Here is a 25,753-nt window from a genome sequence, read left to right as displayed (position 1 = left end):
TCTCAATAGAATTTTAATATCCAAACTTATTACGTTTCCCTTTTCCCTCCTAAAAACCTTAGCCTTTGAACAACATTAACTTTGGAACTAACTTCTAGGTATCATATTTACATACTTTGGACATAAACCACATATTTATACTTCAATTTCTAAATTAAATAGTCATTATATTCTATAACTATATTATTGGATAAATCTTGCAACAATTTAAATTTGACGCAATTTAACTAATAAACAAAATGACTTTTTGCCCTGAAATCCAACAATACAATTTTGAGCAAGATTGTGATTTCTTATTATTTAAAATGCATTTTTGAACACATAAATCGATTCATCACCGTAAAATTTCGAAGCATTAATAATTTTTTTTACGAGAAAAAATATTAAAAAAAACTGTTTCATCTATTAGTTAGAAAATTAATAGTTTAAACTTATAATTATTAAAAATCTCTTAGAAATAATTATACAAATTTACGAGAAAAACAAAAATATCATTAAAAAAACCATTTTAATTAGAAAATTAAACCATTTAAATTTATGATTGAGAAACTTTCTCAAAAAATTATTATTTTAGGTCTATTATAAATTAAGAGACATTTATAATTTGGAGTCTTCATGGACTCAATATCAAAGTTCGTTAATTCGTCTCTATACACCGTGCGAAAAAGAAATCATTTCCTATCAAAGTTCATTAATTCGTCTCTATACGCCGTGCGAAAAAGAAATCATTTCCTTTAACGTCACTCTTCTTCCAATCCTTAACTTTGAGAATATTCCATGCTTATTAAAGAAGGGCACTACGCCCTATCCACTTGAGAAAACGCAGGGCCTGGAGAGTTTTGAAAAACTTATGAGGTTGACTACCTAATGTCGGTAGATAGATGACCTATATATTCCATTGATGGAGGGAAGTAGCACACAGTGATGGAGAGAAGTAGCTGTTGAGATTTTGCATTGGGCAGAATTGGATCCTATCATTCAATTAAGAGAGGAATTTACTTACTCTTCACATGACATGCATATACACGAAGATTGCATGGTGCAAACGTGGGATTCGAGTGCAAAAATCTACTCGTCCCTTAAAATAATTTGAAACACTTCCAACATTTCCGAGAGGATTTCTGTGATGCCTCAATCGACCTCAGAAATGGACAGCAGGCAAGACGGTCTCCGCCAGAGATCGCACAGTAACAACAATGATAAGAATAGTGACAACCATTTTCACTGCTCAGCGAGCACCAGCTCGATCACAACAGAGGACAGCCACGGCCACAGTACAAACAATGACAAAGATAGCACATATGATATCAACGCCAATGGTAGCGGGGATCCACAGCTTTCCGTAACCGGCAGTAAAACCAAGCACACACTTCGTCCTTCATTCCCTGCGCACACAAAACCCAGGGAGAGTCCCCTCAGCTCCGACGCCATTTTTAAACAAGTAAGTTATATTGCTATAGCACCCATTTAATGTTCTTTTTTCAACTGCAATTCACAACTTACCCACAACCCCAACTATATATAAATTTATATTCTCCTATCCCGCCGTACATGATCATCTCTACAGCTGGTCTACTGTTTAGTTTCGATCTTTATTGTTTCCTCCCAGATCTAGGTTTTAATTTAGAATCATGTAAGGGGTTCAGTGTATGGCGCCTGCAACTTTTTTTGGTTTTTTTTCTTTGGAATTTCTTCAGACTTCAGGAGCATTACAGCTGGTCTAAGTATTGAGACTCTTCTCGAAGGGCTAACAAGTAACCAAGGCACTTTCCTTTGGCTAAGCAACTGGGACACTCTTTCGTCAAAAGGGTGAAACATTCTCAGTCGGAATTGAACTTTGGTGGGTGGTCTGAGATGCCGTAGTGTTCATTTCTCAACGGCAACCCCTTTAGTAGTAATGTGATGGTTTTACTTCACCAGTTGATGAATTTCTTACTCTTTTCAGCAGATATTTTTAAATGTACAAACTTGATGATGCCATCATTTACAATTTCAAGTGGAATTTTGTAATAGGTTTAGTTATATTCGAAAGCTTCCTGTAATGTCAATGCTATATGCGGGCGACCAGATGGTCCTTGAAGGGTGAACCAGTAATCAGAAGCACTTTCCTTTGGTTAAGTTACTGCAATAGTGGCCCCCTTCTATCAAAAGGGTGAACCATGCTGATTCGTGCCTCTTGGGAATTGAATTCTGATGGTTGGCCTGACATGCTGTTTTGTTCATTGCTGGCTCTCAACCCCATTGGCAATGATGTGATGGTTTTACTTGATCAGTTGATAGGTTTGAAGGTACAAAATCGACTGATGTCACCATTAACAAATCCAATTGGTAATGCCATATGCGGGAAAAGAAAAGGGAATACTGAGAACCCACAAATTGACAACGCTTAGTTATTGAAACGATAGAAGATGATACATTAATGCCATGCAAAGCCACATGACTTGGATTGGGCAAACCTAAAAGGGGAGAGTCAACTTGATGACTTTGAAAAAATTGGTGTGATAACTCGGCCCATAAATGAGTCAGAGAACATTCAGGGAGCAAAAAGTTGGCAAAATGTTGCAAACTGATTGAGGAAGCCTCCCTTGTTGGATTGTCTCGATCACTAAAATGAGGGGAGCAGTTGCTAAGGTCACAGTGGTGGCTCTCCCATGTTACTCATTGTCTTAGTCGCCTTGTGAGGAGTTGCATAAAGGTGTTAAATTTTGCTGTAATAGTTCCTATATGTAGATGACTTACTCCAAGGAGTTTAGAGAAGCTCATTGCAGGGCGCAAGATTGCGTAGAATTTGACATGAAGGACATTTGATTGATGAATTATTTCTTGGGTCTATAGGTGTGGCTGAATACAGGTTTTCTTTAAACAAGGAATATACATGGTCGAGATCTTGAAAAGGTTCCAGATGATGGATTGTAAACCTATGACCACTACTACGATGTTGAATTTAAAGTTGCATGTTGACTTTTATCTAGGTTTGGTAGATCCTTTGGTGTATAGTCTAGACAATTGATTGGATTCTTCATGTATCTATTTAACACAAGGCCTGATCTATGTTTTGCAGTGAACATCTTGAGCTAGTTCATGATTGAGCCAACATGGATTTGTAATTTTGTTGGATCTCTGCAAAACATGTGCTCCAATATTTGAAGGGAACAGTATATTATGGTCTGAGATATGCAGGAGATGGTGAGTTGATATTGCATGGATTTGTTGATTCTGATTGGGCAGGAGATGCAGTTGACAGGAAGATTATTTCAAGGTGTTGCTTCAGTTTGGGTTCAGAAGTGCTTTCCTGGTTTTGCGGGAAGCAGGCTTCAGTGGCATTAAAGTCCATAGAGGCAAAGTACATGGCAACCAACAGTACTAGTTGTGAAGCCACTGGGGTTTCCAAGTTGATTGTAGAGCCGACAGGTGAGATCTTGGAGTTATTATGGTTCATTGTGACAGTGAAGTTGTATTAGACTCTTTGAAAATCCAATATTCCATGACCACTAAAAGCACATGGTTATTAGGAACCATTTTTTCTGGGACAGGGTTCAGAAGGGAGGAGTTGCTCTACAGTATACACAGATAGATTAGCAGGTTGTAAATACTTTGATTAATCCCCTGGGAAAGGGGAAGTTTGAGAAGTTTAGGGAGAGACTTGGAGCGGTGAACATTTTCCTCAGTAAGAGGCAGTGTTAGATATCACCTTGGATAACTATTCTGATATCCTGGATGCACTTATGAACAGATCTGTTCTGCACACTTATGAACAGATCTGCTTTACCGTATTAACTGGGCACACTTCCTGTTTCTTAGAATTAGCAATTAGTGCTCATTTATGATGAGGGAGTGGTCATTAATTTGCATGTGCATGTGTTAAAATTTAAAACAGTGTGCATTTGAATATGCATGAATTAAGGTTCTAATTTCAGTTTGAATGTACATGTGTTAGACGGTTTGCATGAGAAGGTGCATGCAGTCGAGCTCAGTTTAGTAAAGCACATGCAATCTAGTAGGTAGGGTGCAGATCCAAAGATCCAGGAGTTAGATCTATGTTTGTAAACCCTAAGTGAGACCTGAATTCTACAAAAGTTCAGGGTATGGATTTGCTTTGTTCATTATAGTTCAATAATTATGGGGTTTTAGTTTTGCTGTTTGCCTATAGTAGATCCATTTCCAAAAGAAATGAGAAAGAGGTAACATGTTTTAAATCCACTGAATTCAATTTTATATTTTTGCAACATCCTTAAAGATTTTAACATCGATTACCTCAACAACAACATGGGATCTTGTTAAAATTGGCAACTAGGGCCAAACTCCACATGGGTCATCTTATTTATGACAGCAGATATTTTTCTTGGGTTCCTCTCTTCGAGAGGTGTAGGATTAATCTAAAGATCATCCGATTCTGACATGTACAAATGAAGTTATGAATTTATTTTTATTATGGTAAAATTGTCAAGGTCGGCCAGCAAACTTATGTAGGCTCAGAAGCCCAACGGTGACGTCTATTCATCCTCAGCGTTGCATATAAATAGAAGGTGACTTAGCCTCATTTGGACACACTCATCTTCACACTTCTCTCTCTCTCTCATCATCAATTGGGTACGGATTTTTGGGCCTCTCTCTCTCTCCACACTTTCAAAATTTTAGGAGGCCGAAATTTCAGGAGGTCGAAATTTCAGGAGAGCGAAATTTTAGGAGCCCGAAATTTCAGGAGGCCAACATTTCAGGGGATTGAATTTCTTGACAGTTTGACCAAGCGTTGACCAGCATGCGTTGACCTCCTTTGATTGTGTTTTTGTGAGGGCTATCTTTGTTTGGGTAGGCTGCATTTATGGGCACAAAAATCGAGGCTAAACGTTGGCTGTTGACCAACGTTGATTGCAGCTAAGGCTAATCGTAGGTGGGTTGTTTGACCAGACTTTGATTGGGTTGAATTTGATTGTTTTGAGGGTTGTTTTATCTTGCTGTTTGGAGGCCGAAGTTGACCAATTTGCTGAGGGTCAAATCTATCCTGTTGACCAAAGTTGACTTTTCTGGTTAGGGCTCTTTTGTTGCTGTTATAAATTATCAGATTTGTAAATTGTACTATCTCTCTTTGTTGAACTATTGAAGACTAAAAGAAGATTTGATCAAAGGTTTCCCCACATTGGGGTTTGTCCCTGGTTGGTGCCACATCTTGTGTCCTCTTGTCTTGGCTTGTCTTCTGATGTGATTCCTAATCTGAATATTGATACTGGGCTAATAAAGAAATTGAAGTAAAATTGCTCTAAAGCATAGAACATACCATTGGTGCCTAAAATTAACATGGTATCAGAGCTGAGGTGAAGACAAAGCCCAAGCAAAAGTGAAAGAGCAATCACCAAAGACAGTTGGACAATGACAAAAGGTTCAATAGGTTCCTCATCATACTTTCCAACTGAAGACAAGCTCCATGATAAATTTGACTATCATGGATGGAAGATGTCTCTTGATTTGACCTTGGAAGAAAAAAAAGTGATGGGCTATGTGCAGGGTAAAATCCCTGAATCTCCTTCAAATGCACTGGCTGCTGCGAAGACCAAGTACAATAGGGCTAAAGTCAAAGCAAAACAGATTATTAGGATTCCATTAACAAGCATCTGGTGGCCTACTTCTCTGAATTGAAGACCTCCAAGGAGATCTACAATAGGTTGGTTGGCGTGTTCAAGGTTTGTAATGCTAATCAAATTCTATTTCTCAAGAATAAGTTGAATGACATTAAGAAGGGCAAGGACGAGGATATTCAATCCCATTTCTTGAGGATTATTGAGATCAAGAATGATCTACTCTCGATTGGAGAAGTCAATCCTGATAGGGAACTTACTCTCACCACCCTTGGAGGACTTCTACTTGAATGGTATGTATTTAGAACCACCGTCCTCAACAATGATCAAATTCCAGGGTTTGAAGAATTGATGTCGAGATGCATTCAAGAAGAAACAAGAATGGTGGAGCAAGAAATGCCTTCTAATAGAAGCAACCCCACTGCATTCTCCGCTCATGCCCAAAGGAGAAATAATGCAGAGTCTAAAGGTCATTTCCATGGAAAGCCTGGATGTAAGGGAGGAAGGAAGGGCAGGTTCTGTTTGCAATAAGTTTGGCCAATATGCAAGGGAATGTCCAAATAGAAGGGACACATCGCATGATGATGATCACAATCATTCCAAGGGCGACTTCAACAACAATGATCAAAGGAATGGCAGGTCCAATGGCAAAGGAAAAAGGAATGCAGGACATCAAGGAAATGGTCGACCCTCCAAGAAATCAAGGAACTCTAGGTATGAAGAATCAAATTTTGTTAACAATTAGCAAAAAGTGTACTATCTTATATCGACCCTCTCCACTGCCTCTCCTCTGCATACTTTGGGAAATTCGCTGATTGATAGTGGTGCCTCAAGGCACTTCACCGGATACAAGGAAGCCCTCTCTAATTTGATAGAAAAAGATGCAAACTTGGAGATCATCCTTGGAGGCAATGCCACTTATTTCGTGAAGGGAGTAGGGAATGTTACCCTTCAATTGAATCAAGGTAACACTATTCATTTGCAAGAAGTACTATATGTACCTGATCTCAAGAAGGACCTGGTGTCCATTTCAGCCATGGAGGACAAAGGATCCAAGGTGGCATTCATCGATAGAAAGGTACATGTTTGAATTTTTTTTTTAAAATGCTTTTACTCTTGGGTTCAGGGTTGACACTTTGTATCAAGTTGGAGGAAGTCCATTGGGAGACATGTCTTGCGACACATTTCTACAATCTGAACTATGGCACCAAAGGTTTGCCCATCTTCATTATAAGGCCCTAACCGATGTGAGACAGATGGTGACAGGTATGCCCGAGTTCAAAGTAGAGCATGAAGGTGTATGTCTGGGATATGCCGAAGGAAAACTTACAAGGGGACCATTCCTCTCAAGTAATAGCAAGACCACAAATATATTGCAATTGATCCACTCCGACATATCTGGTATGATGCCTGTAAACTCTTCGGGAGGATACTTATATTATCTCATCTTTACGGATGATTATTCTTGCAAGACTTGGATCTACTCTACTTCTTGAAGAAGAAGGATGAAGTGTTCACCTGGTTCCGACACTTCAAAGCCTTGGTTGAAAGCTAATCCGAAAAGAAAATCAAGATATTGAGAACTGATAATGGAACTGAGTACAAATCCAATGAATTCCAAGATTATTGCAGAGAAGTTGGCATTAAGAGGGAGAATACAACGCCATACACTCCTGAGCATAATGGTGTGGCTGAAAGGACGAATCACTCAACTGTAGAAGCAGTTCGTGCCATGCTTCATGATTAAGACCTTCCGAAGTTCCTATGGGCTGAAGTTGCAAATACCGCCGTGTATGTTCAAAACCATTGCCCTCATTAAGCATTGGAATCCAAGACTCCCAAAGAAATGTTCACTGGTAAGAAACCCAATGTTTCTCATTTTAGAATTTTTGGAATTCCTGTATATTTTCATGTGCCGAAAGAGAAAATAATCAAATTGGGTGCATCTGGGAAGAAAGGAATCTTTATGGGCTATAGTGAAAATTCTAAGGGATATAGAATTTGTGTGGCTGGTCCAAAGGAAGTTGAGATAAGTCATGATGTCACCTTCTACGAAGATATGGCCTCTAAGAAGATCAACAACCTTCCTATCCCAAGGAAGGAGAAAGAAGCTGAGACCGGAAATCAGGGTGCAAAAGAAGACGAAACAATGCCTGATGTTGATGAACCTATGGATCCTATTGATCCTCCTCCTCATGAGCCCTCCTCCTCCAAAAGGAGACCCTCATGGCTTAGGGAGACTCTCGAAGATGCTGAGAGACACATTGCACCAAGGGGGACTTTCCGTGAAAGCAAGAAGCTGAATAGGCATCAAGGATATTTGACCGCCATGAGCACTATCATTCAAAATGAGCCTTCATCATTCGAAGAAGCCATGAAGCATCAAGTATGGAAGGATGCTATGAATGAAGAATACAAGTCAATTATGAAGAATGATGTCTGGGATGTGGTCCCTAGACCCCAGGACAAATCGGTTGTCACCTCTAAGTGGCTCTACAAAATCAAGCATGGAGCTGATGGAAGTGCAGACCCTCTCATTCACAAATGTAAGAGGGAGTTGGCTTTTGAATTTGAGAAGGACTTAGGACCAATGCACTATTTCCTAGGGTTGGAGGTCTGGCAAAAGCCAGGTGAAATTTTCCTCTCTCAAGGAAAATATGTTGTGAAGATATTGGAAAGATTTGGGATGGTGGACTGCAAGCCTGTGACTACTCCAATGGAACTTAACTTTAAGAAGTTATGTGGTAGTGCTGCTGGACTTGAATTGGGAAATGCTTCTGAGTATCGTCAACTCATAGGAGCACTGATGTTCTTGGTGAACTCTCGTCCGGACATATGTTTTGCAGTTAACACATTGAGCCAATATATGGTTGAGCCTCATCATATACATTGGATTGGTGCCAAGAATCTTTTGAGATATCTTTGGGGCACAATCACTCATGGACTGAGATACATTGCTGGAGATGTGAGGCTGCATGGTTATTCTAATGCTGATTGGGTTGGCAGTGTGGTGGATCGCAAGAGCACTTATGGATGCTGTTTTTCTTTGGGTTCTGCTTCGATATCCTGGATGAGCAGGAAGCAAAAATCGGTTGCCTTGAGCACTGCCGAGGCCGAATACATAGTTGCTAGTATGGTCTCCTGTGAAGCTGTTTGGTCGAGGAAGCTCGTTAGTGAGCTGTTTGGACATGTGCTGGATACCATCGTGATCCTCTGCGAAAACCAGAGTGGGACCCGATTATTAGAGAATCTCATGTTTCATGATCGCTCCAAGCATATAGATATCATGTACCAATTTATTCGGGATATGGTACAACGACGAGCAATAAGGCTCCATCACATTGGGACTGATGAGCAGGTCATCGATATTCTGACAAAGCCCCTGGGGAAGGTCAAGTTCTTGGCCTTCCGAGAATGACTTGGAGTCGTGGAAAGATCCTCTTATGAGGGTCCTGTATGAGATGGACATTGAGCTCTAGGAGCGCGGGGGGTGGGGGGGGCTTGGGTACTTCTTGGAGCGATGAGCAACCATAGGGTGAGTGGTTCAGCCTTCCCCTAGTGGTTAGCTGTGTACATGGTGAGTGGTTCAACCTTCGCCTGCGATACCCCTTGGTGACATGTAGGCAAGATGAGTGGTTCATCCTTCTCCTGCTGAGACATCCTACCCATGCAGGCTGGGACTCATGGGAAGTACCTCTCATATTGCCAATGAGTAGGGAAATGAGGATAGGGACTATAGTACTACCGATGGACGCATTGTGTACTACCGTACTCCCTATGCTAGGGTGAGTGATGTTGATCTGGGATCATTTGGAACTGACTTCGAGTCAGTAAGAGGGGTATGAGACACTCTCTTTTGATTGGAACTGACTTCGGGCCAGTAAGAGTGGTATGACACACTCTCCTTTGATTGGGACTGACTTTGGGTCAGTAGAGAATGGTATGATACATTCTCGATCACTTCTTCTTCTTCATAGTTCAACAGAGCAGAGCAGTGCATTGATGGCAGAGATAGTACAGATTGGCAGATGGAGTTCTCCCTAGTTGAGAGGGAGTGTTAAAATTGGCAACTAGGGCCAAACTCCACATGGGTCATCTTATTTATGACAACTGATATTTTTCTTGGATTCCTCTCTTCGAGAGGTGTAGGATTGATCTAAAGATCATCCGATTATGACATGTACAAATGAAGTTATGAATTTATTTTGATTATGGTCAAATTGTCAAGGTTGGCCAACAAACTTATGTAGGCTCAGAAGCCCAACAGTCACGTCTGTTCATCTTCGACGTTGCATATAAATAGAAGGTGACTTAGCCTCATTTGGACGCACTCATCTTCACACTTCTCTCTTTCTCTCCTCATTGATTGGGTATGGATTTTTGGGCCTTTCTCTCTCCACATGTCCAAAATTTCAGGAGAGCGAAATTTCAAGAGGTTGAAATTTCAGTAGACCAAATTTCTGGACAATTTGACCAAGCGTTGACCAGCATGCGTTGACCTCCTTTGACTGCGTTTTTGTGAGGGCTATCTTTGTTTGGGCAAACCGTATTTATGGGCACAAAAATCGAGGCTAAATGTTGACTGTTGACCAACGTTGATTGCAGCTAGAGCTACCCGTAGGTGGGTTGTTTGACCAGACTTTGACTGGGCTGAATTTGATTGTTTTGAAGGTTGTTTTATCTTGTTGTTTGGAGGCCGAAGTTGATTGAAGTTGACCGATTTGTTGAGGGTCAAATTTGCCCTGTTGACCAGCGTTGACTTTTTTGGTTAGGGCTCTTTTGTTGCAGTTATAAATTATCAAATTTGTAAATTGTACTACCTCTCTCTATTGAACTATTGAAGACTAAAAGAAGATTTGATCAAGGGTTTTCCCACATCGGGGTTTGTCCCTGGTTGGTTCCACATGTTGTGTCCTCTTGTCTTGGCTTGTCTTCCACTGTTTTTTTACTATCATGTTGATGTGATTGCTAATCTGAATATTGATACTGGGCTAATAAATAAATTGAAGTAAAATTGCTTTAAAGCATAGAACATATCATTGTTGCCTAAAATCAACAGATCTTTGATTGTGTTTGGCAGCAAACCAAAAACAAGGCTAGATCAAACGTCTTGCAAGAATTAACTAGAATTTATGTCATTGTATGGTTGAAAATTGCGATGAGCTTTTGAAGATGAAATAAAACGCCAAGATGACACCAAGGTTGGTGTGTACTTCTACATGCCTGCTCTATTCAATTTTGGATAGGGTTGATATAGTCATCACCTTTGGCACTATGTTGCATGAAACTTTTAGGAACCCGACGTTTCGGGCTGTATCCATACCTGAAACTCCAAAACTTGGCTGAAACTCAAAAGAAACTCGATCATCATGTAATCATCTATGAGAATAAATGTGGACATGTTTTTCCTTCTCACAAATGACTTTGCCTCTTCAATGTCACTGTACAATCAACCCTTTTTTGCTCAACTTCTCACATTGACTTAGTTCTTATTAGGTCACCGTATATCAGTCTTCAAATATGCACACTCAATATCTCAAAACTCCAACGCATCAATCCCTTCATTGCCATAAAACCTCCTCTGCTTCCTTGAGATACTCACAACCTTTTGTTCAAGGTTCTGAAGTTGATTAGGCCTTTTCTAAGGCACGGGTTAAGCCCAAAACTCCAATGTTGCTCCATGGACTTGCGGCCCATTATAGCAACCTAGTTCGAGGCTAGTTAAGCCTCTTTTCAGGGTACGACCCTCTCCCAAACACACAAAACCAATATGCTGTCCTTGATTTGATTTTCAGTGGCTGACTTGGTCTAAACAAACCTCTATTAGGGCATAATTCTTTTCTTGAATGCAACCTATTTTGAGCCCTAAGTAGGGCGCAAAAAATGCAAACAAGCTTCAACCTTCTTCCTTTAGAAAACTCGACTTTCTTAGACACAAAATAGACCACGAATTGCTTCTATTCCTTGCTACAACTACTCTGAGGCTATGTGTCTTTTCTTGGGCTAGAATACTTCTTGAGATGAGATGCTATGATGTGTGTTTGACCTCTCCATAGGTCACTTATTTTTATAACTTTTTATCATTGCCTTAGGTGCCCCCATTTGCTCATCAATGGTGCCATCACACAATAATTATACTAAACAATCATTTTTGTTGGGTCTTTAGCCCACCAACTTCTGCCCTAAGCCCACCACTTGTGTACATTGCCCACAAAACCACATTTTTGTGGGTCAACCCCTTTCATCGCATGTATGGTACACATTCCAACTTTCACATGCATGTTTGTTTCTGCCTTTGAAACACTAAGGAAAACTTCCCTCATTCTTGTCATATGGCAAGATGCTCCACTATCCACGAATCATGCGTTATTGTCCACAAACTGAGCACTTCTAACACTAGTTCTAGAAAGAAAAGCAACCACTAATGAGAACTCCTAAAATTTTGTTGCAAACTCTTCAATCTATGATAATCCTACAACTTGTTCTTTCACTTTGTCTTTCTTCTAGTTTGGACACTAGCTAACATAATGTCCTGACTTGTGACATGCAAAGCACTTGACTTTGTTGATGTCCTCCTTCTTCCCATCATGAGAGGATCCTACCTTTCCTTTGTTCAATTTGGCAGCCACCTTGCCCTTTCTTACATGACTTGAAAGAGCAATGTTCTCCTCATCACTTTCACCTTTTACCTAAGTGCGATATAGAACCTCCTCATGAGTCTCCTCTTGATTAAAGTCATCCCACAACCAATTTTAGGTTAGGAGATTCTCCTGTGCCATGAATCCTTTAACGAAGGTACCCCACAACACCATGAACTCTTTTAGAGTTGTCCTTACCAGTTGTAAGTCTAACGTTGTTTCCCCTACTGCGACAAGCTCATCTCGTACATGAGAAATTTGGGTGAGATAAGAATAAACTATCTCATTCTTGGACATCTTGGTGCCCCTGAGTTTCTTTCTTAACACCATTTTCGATTTTGGTTGTCACTTTGCTATAACTTGGTCAATGTCTTCCCCATTTCTCTGGTTGTTTTCTTCCTAGATATGAGGAATAATGTGATCCTTCACTCTATCCAAGACAATCCTTCTAGATTTTATGTCCTTGTTATTATGGACAGCCAAAAGTGTTGCATCGGTGGGATGAATTTGAGTTTGTGATACAAACTCCCAATTTTTGTTCTCTAACACCAACAAAATCCTCTCCTTCCAGATGTTGTAGTTAGACAATCCATGCAAGTGATATTCAAACTTGAGACTGGCTGTCATCCCTGTCCTATTGATCAAACCTTGCCAAAAACATTTTTCCTCGATGAAGAACTGCTCTCCTCATGCTATTTACCAATTTCTCGCATCTTCGCACACGACACACTACAATTGCGTCTTAGCGACTTCTGCAAGCCTCGTGTGGCTCCTCAACAGTCTTAGCTCTCGATTTGGTCCAAGCCTGTTGGCTACATTCTTCGGCTAATTTCCTCTGCGCATAGTCAACTTCTCATTTTGATGGTTATGTTGTTGGTTCGTCGATCCCCTTGACATGACTCAGTCTGCTGCGGGTCGAATGTTGTCTTGCAACAACTACCCCATTTGCTGCTCTACATAGGCCCAACTTGCGATTGGATCTGTCCTCTCTTGCGACATTCTATGACTTAGCTGCGGCTCGACTAATAGCTAACAACACTCTGTGATCCTCTATTGGTGATGTCTCTGTTGGTCTGTTACTCCTTTTTCTTTTTTCTTTTTGTCCAAGTTCATGTCACTGTCCCGACTAGCTATTGCATATCTTTTTGCCCCGTGCGTGTTGGTCTTGCAGTCAATGGTTACCTTGCTAGATCTTGCGCTACAACTCATGTTGGTTGTTTTTCCTTGCCGTCCTACTTGCTGCGGCCTAACACAATTGTCAGTTATGCCTCTGTCACACCTCTGCAAACACTTCCATATTATGACAATGAATGACTTGCAACCTTTGTTAACATCCTCAGATTGCTCCACTCGTGAATCGTGCAACCCTTGACCTTCACCCTTGTTGCCTTTCTCGATACGTTGTTAGCTCTTGCCCTAGCGTCCTGGCCCCTGCGTGCTGTTGGCCCGCGTCCTTGTCGATGCTGAGCGTCTCTACCGACTACCTCCTTGTCTAATTTGCACGACTGGTTGATCGCGATGACAATACTCTTAGCCGGTGGCTGGATGGGCTGTTAGACTTGTCGGCCACGTTGTTAGCAATTGTGGCAGCTGGGTGGGCCTTTAGAATTGTCGGGCACTTAGTCGCCCTCCCAAACTCCCTATTTTATTTCTATTTTCTAAAATCATGCCCCTTAAAAAAATTTGGGCAATTTAATTTTTTTCTTCTCTTTGGCCATTTGGGTGATTTATTTCAGCCCCTATAAAAAATTTCACTCAAACGATCATGGTCGAACCTAGCCCTAACAATCTTGTACCAACATGGCACCTAGAATTTCGAGATCAATGTTCTTCAGAGTTCCAACTTTGATACCATGCTAGTTTTCAGAACTCAACACTTGGTATTTAATTCCTAGCAAAAATTATACTAAATAAACACGCAACTAGGTTCCTAACAAAAAATTCAGCGAAAGAAAATATAGCGATCTCAATGGACTTGACACAAGTTAATCCTCCAAAACCCTCCAAAAATAGCACAATTAGGTTGGACACACCCTATAGATGAGTGGGTGATTGGTTGACCATGAGATAAGTTCCATTTGTGTATCAACCAATAAATATCAAGGGTGCACTTTTCGATGTGGCACATGCAGTCAAAATGCATCAAGGGTTTTTAAAATGATAGATTTGAAATTGTTGTAACCACTTAATCTTTATTGGATTTTATATTATAGGCAATTTTGAAAAACGCCACAATCACTTTGCATCTAATGGCATTGATTTGGCGACAATTGGGGCACTCTATTAGATGATATTTGCTGATAAGCTAGCACACATCACCCAAAGTATCCATTCACACATCTCATCCAAAAAGAGAAAAAAATACCAAATAAAAATCCATTGACCTCCTAGATCTCCTTGAAGCAAATCGACCCACCTAGAAATTGTGTGCGTATTGGCTACAACTTCTTAAAATAGGTGGATGAACTCCCCAATGTGGATGTACAATCAAGGATGCAAGCAAAATTGCTTCAAATGTGGCACATGTGGCTCCAGTTACCCCCCCTGACAGCTCCAAGAGAGAGTGCTTTTGAAGAATATCCCATTAAGTGTGCCAAGTAACTAATTCAAACCACGTGGGGCTTTCGAGGCTAGGATGCCTTCTCAACCAACTATATGGCATGATTTACCAAGTAGCAAACTCCCTTGTGTTAATAGAGGAATAAGGAGACTATGAATCAACAAAACTTTGAATAAACCTTGAAGCATGTGCATGGGTAACAATCTTGACCATGCAAAAAATATAAATATCTATAAGAAGGAGAGGCATCCTTGAAAGATGTGCAATGATAACCACCTTGATGAAGCCAATAACTAATTTGATGTCTGCCCTTGAAGAATGTGCCTTTGGAGGCCTTGAGACCAGCACCAAACAATAAATAGCCCATGCATTAGGTGCCTCCTTGATCGTTGTGCATGGATTACCACCTTGACCAAGTAAAATAATAAAATGTTGGCCTCATCAAGTGTGCCCTCGGGAAGTGTTCAAGGTAGTTAGATCCATCATCATTATCCTCAAAGTAAGGGCCAAAACCTTGCACTAATTTGTAAAACCATGTGTTGTTTTCCCCAAAATCATGAGCATACAAGAAAATGCACCTTAGGAAATGTGTGCCATCTTCTTCAAGCCATAAAATGCTTTCCTCAACATATGTTCCAAGAGAGAGAGAGCCTTTTAGGAAAACAATAGTATATGTCAAAATAATTCCATCCAAGTGCGAAATCATGCAAGAGAGCTATGGTGCTACTTCAATAAGCCTTCAAGTGGTCAAATCAGCATAAAAAGGTGTGCAATAAGGTTAGTGCTCCATCAAGGGTGTTAGATGTAATCTCTTCTTCAAATTAAATTGCTGAAATGGAGGGAAACTTGCAATAAAAGTCAAATTTGGGGCAAATAGAGGGAGACTTGTTAGCCACTCAAAATTAAAATTAGGAGGTAAAAAACCCAAAGGGAATCTACAAAAAGGAGAGAGGAGATTCAGTGTGAGCATTATGGATTGTTTTTCTTTCTGAATTTTGGGCTGAGGCTCTTAGAGGGGTTTAAAACCCCTTATTTCTGAGTGGTTTCAGCGGTGAAAGATTCCACCCTAGCCAATCCTTCTACCTTTCTGGGTACAGGGCAAAATTCTGATTGGATGATCATCTTTTCTGAGGTAAAACCAAGGCTCGAATCTCCATTTCTGAGGTAGCGAGGATTGGATTGTTCACTTTGTGGCAGCGAACTATCTCTGAGGCAAGTGAGGACTGGTGTTGGATTGTCTGTGGCAGCGAGGGCTGGAATCAATCTCTTGAGACAATGGATCACTGTTCTGTGTCAGCGAGGTAGGAGACTCCTTCCTGAGATAGCAGAGGACTGTACTTAGTTTCCTGAGGCTGCGGGAGACCAATACAGGTCTGCCTGAGGTAAAGGGCAGCTGAGGATCAATTCCCTGTGGCAGTGGAAGTTCAAGAGGCTATTCCTGAGGTTGCGAGTAGCAGAAAAGGGTATAAATAGAAGGCTGCAACGGTTTAGGAGGGCGCCGGCTGATTGGGGATGAAGCAGCTAGGGCAATTACAGTTTGGGGCAATCAGCAAGGCCGATTCTGGGCAGCAAGTGACTAAGGGGTGCTGCTCAGGAAGCTGAGACTGCAGCTGGTTGACAGCAATGAGCAAGGGATAAGTCAAGGTCAGAGTAGCAGGGTCTGCTGGTGTAACAGCAATATTTGTGAAAATCTAAAACTACATTTTGTTATTGGAAAAATTGTGGATTTGGACTCTCTGCTATGTGCTTGGTGAATTGGCTTTACTTGTAGTGTTGCTGGTGAAATCAACTATTCTTGTTTACGCTGTTTGTGCACTCAATCTCATCACTGTTTTAAAGATTAATGAAGCACTGTGATAGTGGTATAAAATACAATTTTGTCATATGCTCTTTGAATCATAACCCAGAATTTCAACCCTAAGGGTAATTTTCCCAAGAGGGATATTACATTAGACACATCATAATAAAGTGATTCATGTGTGCAATTCCCTCATATCTCTTAGGACCTTCTAATTGGGAGACTTCAAACTCTTCAAAGAAATAGCCATTTAAATTTCTAGACCATGTGGCCAAGGAGCAATTTATTAACACTTGAAACTTAGGGATACCCTTAAGTTGATGGGTTCTCACTCCATGAAATGCATTGAGTGTTAAATTATTGCTAAGCCAAAACACCCAAACATGGCAACACTAACAAAGAATGAGGGTGCATCACTTCATCAAGAGTTTTAACCATTAGGCTATCTCATACATCAGACCACCGTTAGCACACTGAAACATCTCAAACCACATTTACTAGCAACCATCATGGCGCCAAATCCACCCCAAGATAGCATAATCTATGAGCCAAAACAGAGATGTAACAACCCATCTCAAATCTCGAACAACATAGCAATATTAGCATGCATGTGAGGCTTGCATATGATAGCTACATATGCATGCATCATATACGTTGCACTAGTATAAATATATATATATATATACATCGACGATATATCGACTATTCATGGAGAATGTCTAAAATATAAGATAAATGAATTAATTATCAAAGGTGTAACTAAATACCTAATTCTCGTAAACAGAAGAAATATATCCACTCACTAAGAAATATGGTTGAGTTTATTCATATGGTTACATATATATAACCCAAACGGTGTACTAATAAAACTAAACCCATAAAACCTTATGATTAGGCTTGATATTTTATAAGACATAAAATAATATGTAATATTTAAATCATCATGGTTTTATACTATTTAAATTAAAGTACCATCTGCCTTAAATTAAAGTGACACCATCCGATGTGTGAAGATCTGATTCTATTGAAGGCAAATATCTTGACAAAGCGGTCACCGCCTAACAAAATCTTATCATTTCATAAAGGCGGTGAGCTGGTGCGTAGAGAGGGAGGAACCTCTGCTATAAAAACGGGGGGGTGCTTAATGTTTGGGAGGAGGGAGGTGGTATGGACTGTGAGGGGAAAAACTGAACCGGGGGCTGTTGAATGGAGAAGGAGAGTGCTGTTGAAGGAAGAAGGAGAGGAATTTATCCATACTGTTTATAATTCGGAACTAGAGCCTTACTTGTTTTGAAGTCTCTGGGCACGGGGGAACGGTATGCTTCGGTTGAGAGGCATACTGGATTGAGTATCCATGTATACTCGGTTCGGCTGGGTGGTTTGGTCATTCGGTAACGAGAGAAGTTCTGCAGCATCCTCATCGCAATAGCCGTAGCAGATCAGGTAAGTACTCCATCAAATCAATTAAATACAGTTTCACAGTTTCAATAATCTTTACAGTTTCGGTAAAGACTGATGATCCAAGTTATAACATATCTCTATGATAGGCATTTTGTTAATTTTAGTTATGTTCTTTGTTAGGACAATTACTTCGATGTTCCATATTATCCCAATTAACAGTTCCATTTCATTTGCAAAAGCAATCACATAAACCATTATCACATTGACGGAAACTGTAGAAAGAACAAATTTGATTGGGAAACTATAACGAAGAATACAAATGTAGAAGATTGTAGATTAAAAGAGAAAGGGACTCAAATACCAAGGATGCTGTGAATTGGGATGCAGTCAGATATACGGATCTTGAAGATACTGCAGATGCCATCAAGGACCGAGGGATGAACAATGTTCTTGCAGGGAGAATAAAACGGTTTCTTGAGATGCTTCACACAGACATTGGCACCATTGACCTAGAGTGGTTGAAGGATATTCCACCTGATGATACAAACTGGCCTTTCCTGCCGATGATGATATGGACTCCCTTGATGCTGTGAAATTCCTTGATAATATGGACGAGATTAACTCCTTGAAGAGTTGAACGAAAAGGAGTTGACGTATTCTCTAGAGATAAGTACTTTCTCGAATATTTTGATATTATGCTTTTAATTATTATTAGTCTCTTGTAATTGTAAATTTTGCTTAGATGAATTCGTTTTATTATTATTTATGCTCCAGTAACAAACAAGTGGTAATGATGTTTATATTCTTACAAACTTCTAGATATTCATTTTGTTTAGTCACCCTCCTTTATAATTACTAGGGGACTCACTCCTCAACCTGTCTTCTTCTATCTTGCATAGAAACCACAAGTTGTTGAATGGTTAGAATCTGCTCTTGCCTTTTATAATCAATAGTGCTCTGTAATGATATATTCTTCACTGTTGGATTGATGCAATTTAGGAACATCTTTAACAATTGTTTGAAGGCTAGTTCTGTTGTTACATGCCTACCTCATGCATGAGCAGAACCATCACATAAACCTTAAACCTCACACATTCTACTGCTGGAGCATTTGATTACAGTTAATACAGTCTTTTGTTATTGGCTCCTGTAGTTAATGTTCGGGACATTTCAATCTCTAAGATATTTTGCTGAGATATGATGATAATTCTACTCTACTACAACCACGTAGATATTCCTCCTTGATAATTGAGTTTGTATAAAGTTCCTCTATGAGACCTTTCTTCAAGTTCGTATGAAAACTTCTGTAAGCTGTTTTCTTAATAGTTTTACTTCAGAAAATATATATATACCATTCACAATTATTCAACAAGGAAGACACTGCTATTAAACACCGTGTGATGAGGAACTAACTAAGAATTGCATCAGTCATTAACTCATTTATATAGAGGCATAAAAATAACTGGTATAATGCATAGAACTTAAGTTCGGACCCTGGAATGTGCGCTGGCAAAAGATCTGGAAACAGTAGTTCACTTGGCATGAATATCAAGTCCTTGGTAGTGAAACAGTCAATAGGATCGGATACTACGCAACATTCCGACCTAATTTAGCAATAAGATAAGTGATGAATACAACCTGAGCAAAGGTTCCACGAGCATAAATTCAACCTAAAGGGCCATGGTATTGAAAGAGTACTACCATTTAAACATAGAGCAATGTTTGGTGTATTATTGTTAAAGGAAATGTTGAGTTCAAAATATGATCCCCAAATATGTTGCATACCATACTTTGAGCTAGGTATTTCAATCAATTTATATATAAAAGAACACAACAAATAACAGTATTGTTAAAAGAAGGAATTGAGAATTGTCCTTGCTAATGACTGTCCATATGATGCATTTTGTTACCAAGTAAGACAATAACCCAGTTAGTTGTTACTGAGCAAACACATACAGATCAATGAAAGTTTGGAACATAACGATATGTGCTCGTAAGATCAATATCAAGTGTCAGTTAGCAATTTAAAGCCAAGAGTTTATGCACAAACAATACACGAAAGAATGATTATATTGTAAATATGAAAGCTAATGACATGAATAGATTATGGCAAGGTATGTTATACTTTAGATGACATGTATGAAATATACATAAGCTATGTGTTTTTTTTTTATTAATGCACATGTTATAAATGCATGGACAAGTGTTTATGATCGCAGATAAAATCCGTTACCAAATGACCACGTGATGACAGAAACTTCAGAACAATTAAGGCTCAAATAGATTCCATGATAGGGTATTAACCCTGATTCTACTGGGAGGGGTGGAGGTGTTGCCCACCGTTATCCTCTAAAAACCTGGGGTCATGGGAGGATTGTGCGAGTCACGCTCCCCTAGACGTGTGATGATGATTGCCGGATGCCTACTGGGAAATCAGGTCGATATAGTCGACGCTGCCATCCTTAGAGTTTATGCATGGTTAGGTCAGTATAGCTGACGCCATGGCATACTCCAGTAGAGGACGGATAGGATGGGAGCGGAAGAGATTAGGAAGGATAGGATGATTTTAGAATAGCTTGGGAACCTGGTTTGGGCAAGGCATGACCATTAAAATTAGAAATCTACCAGCGTTCAAAATCTCAAATTCTAAAGTGTCCTCGATCATAAATGAAAATTCAATCACATAATACAATCCTTACATACCTTAAAGGAATTATCAATATACTTTATAAACCCTTAACTTCGGGACGAAGTTCTTTTGAAGGAGGGGTGTATGTAACAACCCATCTCAAATCCCGAACAACATAGCAATATTAGCATGCATGTGAGGCATGCATATGATAGCTACATATGCATGCATCATATACGTTGCACTAGTATAAATATATATATATATATACATCGACGATATATCGACTATTCATGGAGAATGTCTAAAATATAAGATAAATGAATTAATTATCAAAGGTGTAACTAAATACCTAATTCTTGTAAACAGAAGAAATATATCCACTCACTAAGAAATATGGTTGAGTTTATTCATATGGTTACATATATATAACCCAAACGGTGTACTAATAAAACTAAACCCATAAAACCTTATGATTAGGCTTGATATTTTATAAGACATAAAATAATATGTAATATTTAAATCATCATGGTTTTATACTATTTAAATTAAAGTACCATCTGCCTTAAATTAAAGTGACACCATCCGATGTGTGAAGATCTGATTCTATTGAAGGCAAATATCTTGACAAAGCGGTCACCGCCTAACAAAATCTTATCCTTTCATAAAGGCGGTGAGCTGGTGCGTAGAGAGGGAGGAACCTCTGCTATAAAAACGGGGGGGTGCTTAATGTTTGGGAGGAGGGAGGTGGTATGGACTGTGAGGGGAAAAACTGAACCGGGGGCTGTTGAATGGAGAAGGAGAGTGCTGTTGAAGGAAGAAGGAGAGGAATTTATCCATACTGTTTATAATTCGGAACTAGAGCCTTACTTGTTTTGAAGTCTCTGGGCACGGGGGAACGGTATGCTTCGGTTGAGAGGCATACTGGATTGAGTATCCAGGTATACTCGGTTCGGCTGGGTGGTTTGGTCATTCGGTAACGAGAGAAGTTCTGCAGCATCCTCATCGCAACATCCGTAGCAGATCAGGTAAGTACTCCATCAAATCAATTAAATACAGTTTCACAGTTTCAATAATCTTTACAGTTTCGGTAAAGACTCTTTAACTTCTTTAACTTAGGTCAGTCATTACAAGAGATGCACCTCCTGTCCATCAAAACATCTAGCAATGTGATCCTGCGAGCTGAATCCTTGTCACCAAAAATCACAAGTGTTGTGGTGAGAGTCATAAGTACAGTACTCATGCAACACGAGGGGTAACATGTAGCTCTGCATCTTGTTGTTCAATCATAGTTTCTAGACATAGAAACTAGATTTTGAAGCAGTTAATGATAATGCTATACCAATCATAACTAGAGGAACTCTAATCCCACACAATTTTGGGCAATTGTTGGCATTTGGGTTTGAGTAACTACCTGCTATATTTTGGCAGATGAAACTAAAACTTGTCAAAAATTAATGCAATAATAACTAAATTAATGTTCAGAAACATCAACATTCACATGTAAGAGATCTAGTGATGTAACGGAGATGCAGTTCATATAAACTTTTTATCTCCTTTAAAGCTAGTCAGATTCCTCATGAGGGTGGTAGCATTGGAGTTTTTGATCAAATTTTGATGATGTATTTTTTGATTTTCTGTGAATGCTTCCTTAATTGATTTACTCTTGCAAGTGTACTCAGCTCTTCGAAGGGAAAATTAAAACATTTCATGTAGCTAGTCTCCATTGTGGAACAACATTCATGAACAACATGAACCTCATATTTGGCTAAGCTGCCACAAGAGGGGGTACTATTCCACTGACATTGAGATTTGCACCTTGCTCTGACTGCTAGAAACATGCTTTTGGAGCATTAAAGCTTGGTGGGTGGCCTAACACACCTCCGTCCTCACCATTGGACCACGATCCCATTTGCTTAACTTAAAATTTCTTAAAATTGTGTTTGATTTATCTCTTATACATTGGCTAATCATAATGTAAGAGTGAGCTAATATTCCTCTAATATATATAACTTACTTTTTGAGTACTATTTTAATTTATTTACTTCGAACATTTGTATTTAATATTGTTTAGAAGCTTACAAATGTCATCTTATTTTAAGTCCACAGTCGTGATGACACTATTCCCATCTTTTGCTGTGGACAGAGTCCTGGAATAATGACCGTTGACATTATTCTGCTCTAATGTTATTATAGTTGCTTATATGTAATGAATTGGTGATGGAGACAATGTAACTGACATTCTTGTGTCTTCCACATTATGTATGGAGAGGGAGTGTTTTCTGTATGAATTGACAGCTGTTTGATGTTTAAGGTTTTAATGACTTTGTTTTCTTGTACACCTTATTTTCTAGATTTCTACGTTTTCTTTTGATTGCAGAGTCATGCTGGACTGTTTAATCTTTGCATCGTGGTGCTTGTTGCTGTGAACAGCAGGCTGATTATTGAGAATATAATGAAGGTATATATTGTATATGTTCTCTAGATTAAATTTTGTTGCACGCCGCAGATAACTAGAAATCCAGGGTTTTGTGTTTCCAATTAATGGAAAGGGATTATTTGTTTGTCATGGTTTGTTTTTGGTGATATTGGCATATAAGGGGTTTGAAACTTTGAAGCACGTCAATTACTATGGTTTCTTTGATGTACTGCTGCAGTATGGGCTTCTGATTCAAACTGGATTCTGGTTCAGCTCCAAATCTCTAAGAGACTGGCCACTTTTCATGTGCGGGTAAGCATTTCCAGCAACATATAATTATTTATCTTCTATGCTGAGTTTTTTTAATATCTATCTGCTTACCTTTGTAATTTTGAATGCATTAAAGCATCACTATTGAAGCAAGTGATAAGATTATTAGCTGATATTGGGAGGGATGTCCAATGAATATGATATATGCGATTAGCATATAAGGCAGTGTAAATGATGTGATTATCATGCATTGATGTCACGGTATCATACCTTGGTATTTTTCAGGCTCACACTTCCAGTTTTCCCATTTTGCTCATTTCTCGTTGAGAAAGCAGCTGTACATTTTCATATTTCTGAATTGGTAAGGGAAAATCGAAAACTTATGACAATGTTTCTCCTTTTATATGTCATTGCGTTTCTATTATAATGTTCTTAAATATTGCATTGGTTCATTTCAATTTGTCACATAGTTTTCTCTGTATGATTATATCATTATCTTTATGATGAAAGAGAAATTGTTTCAAATGCATGAAATCCTCTTCAAATCTTAATGCAATAGAAAATATACTGTGTGACGCTTGTGACCAGAATGTACACATGCCACAGTTATGTACTCTAGGGTTGACCTTTGAAGTGAAAATATGACAGGTATTTAATCATGGTAATTTTTCATTCCATGAGGTTCTTAGTTTGGAATTATATGGAGACAGAATAGGTACGTACACGGTATCATAGTGCTTTATTAGGATAAGAAAACATGAAAAAGAGATAATGAATCTATGTAATATCTCTTTGGAATTTGTGGGATCATTGTTAGCTTTTGGGGTTACTCCAAAGTGTTTTCACCTTTGCTACGAGAGTGCTATGTCTCCTAGCTCCTTGGTGATGCTTCATGGATACATGCATGGCTTAGTTTGGGTGGATGCTTGACCTTGGTTAGTGCTAGCATGGTGCCCCTACCTAGGAGGTTGTTATCTTCATCCACATGTTGACTAACCCATTGAGTGCACACATTTCTTCTCTAGACGAGCTTGTGTGATGCTAGGGTTTGCTCTTGTGATGACTAAGGTTTGTGCTATACATGTAAACCCTAGAGAAGAACATGTATTGAAGATGATGATGGTTGTTATGGCTGTTGTTGTAGTATCCTAGCAGAAGAGAAGGAGACTGGAGCCAATGTCATGCATGGTTTTAAAACCTTGTTACTTTGGAATGTAAGGCTAGGGCAAGATCATGGAGTTATTTTATTCTTGATGTTCTATGGAGGCCTCAGTGCTTGTAATGATGCAAGAGTGGCAGACCTAGGGTTTGAAGACTCAACCTGGGATGGTCATGTAGATTTGGAAACTATCACTAGAGTTGTCTTGCCATGTCTTGTGTGATGTAACATGGCTAGGGTTTTCAAAACCTGAGGAAGATGACCATGTCGGTGTTGAGAGTTTGCATGATACAAGGTTATTATTGAAGTCAAGGAGGACTTCTTTGTGTTAATGCTTGCTTGTTGGAATATTTTGTGGTGGCTAGGTTTTCAACTTTTCACTGATTTCCTTAACTAGGGATTTTGAAGAGCTTGAAGATTGTACTGGATTTGTGATAAAGCCATGGTATATATACATATGTATGAAGTTTTCAGCTGTCCAATACTTGTAGCTGCAGATTTGATTTCTAGATAGGATTTTCTTCATGATTCGGTAAGTTTTAGCACTAGTATGTGTTGCTTATTGGAGACTGAAATTAATAAGTGATTTGACAAACATCTTGAATCTAATAGGGCAGATTAATGCTGTAAGTTCTGCTCTAATAAAGTGAATTTCAGATCCTGTTTATGCTCAGAAAAGTGTTCCCTAAGTGCTGAAACTTCTTGTCATATGTATGGTAGCTTTTATCTTGGGCCACCTACTGTGTTGGGTTGAATTGTGATAGAATGTTATCTGCTCTTTGCTGTTGTAAACTAATATTTAGGACCAGGCTCAATGCTTAAGTTCATAGGGACTAGATCCAAGAAACCTCATTGTGAGGTGAAATTGTGGTTTGCATTAAAAGTCAAAGAACGAAAAATTTACCATCATTACCATCATTAGTGGTAGGCTCTAAAAATTCGCTGGCTTAACAAATTTGTTTTAGGGGGCCCGTCACATGAACCCTGCTGATTGTCTTTTTAAGATGTAGTTGCATGGGTTGGATTTATTCTAGAGAGACTAAAGATGGAGGAATGGGGACCCTTCTATATATATGTGACCAATGATTTTCATGATATGGCAAGGCATACCTTTGACATTGCTTCGTATTTGAATAAAGGTGGGAAGTGAGGAAAACTGCGGAGTGTGGGTTGATAATGTTGGCAATATGGCTAATGCGTTGTCCTTGATGGCAACCTGCTTGATAAAGATGTAATTGATGTCAACATTGATGATTGTGGAACTCATGCAGATTGGTACAGATGCTACAGGAGTTATGGACAGAGA

General features: G+C 39.3%; 1 protein-coding gene across 2 annotated transcripts in view; it reads left to right on the top strand.

Moving 5' to 3' along the window:
- The first annotated feature begins 805 nt into the window (after positions 1-805).
- TAG1 (membrane bound O-acyl transferase (MBOAT) family protein) overlaps positions 806-25,753 on the top strand; it is a 339,208-nt gene continuing 314,260 nt past the window's right edge. For both annotated transcript variants that reach the window (XM_089410744.1, XM_089410743.1), the window contains exons 1-4: positions 806-1,441; positions 22,980-23,060; positions 23,257-23,330; positions 23,574-23,649. In XM_089410744.1, coding sequence (XP_089266870.1) covers positions 1,127-1,441; positions 22,980-23,060; positions 23,257-23,330; positions 23,574-23,649 — 546 coding nt within the window. In that variant the 5' untranslated portion in view covers positions 806-1,126. The remainder of the gene's footprint in view (positions 1,442-22,979; positions 23,061-23,256; positions 23,331-23,573; positions 23,650-25,753) is intronic.

Source organism: Pinus tabuliformis, chromosome 3_1, assembly GCF_031772625.1.
Source record: "Pinus tabuliformis cultivar Carrire ecotype Pingquan chromosome 3_1, CPIR1, whole genome shotgun sequence".
NCBI lineage: Eukaryota > Viridiplantae > Streptophyta > Pinopsida > Pinales > Pinaceae > Pinus > Pinus tabuliformis.
The sequence above is the reverse complement of the archived record's forward strand: the minus strand, read 5'-3'. Positions and strand labels throughout refer to the sequence as shown.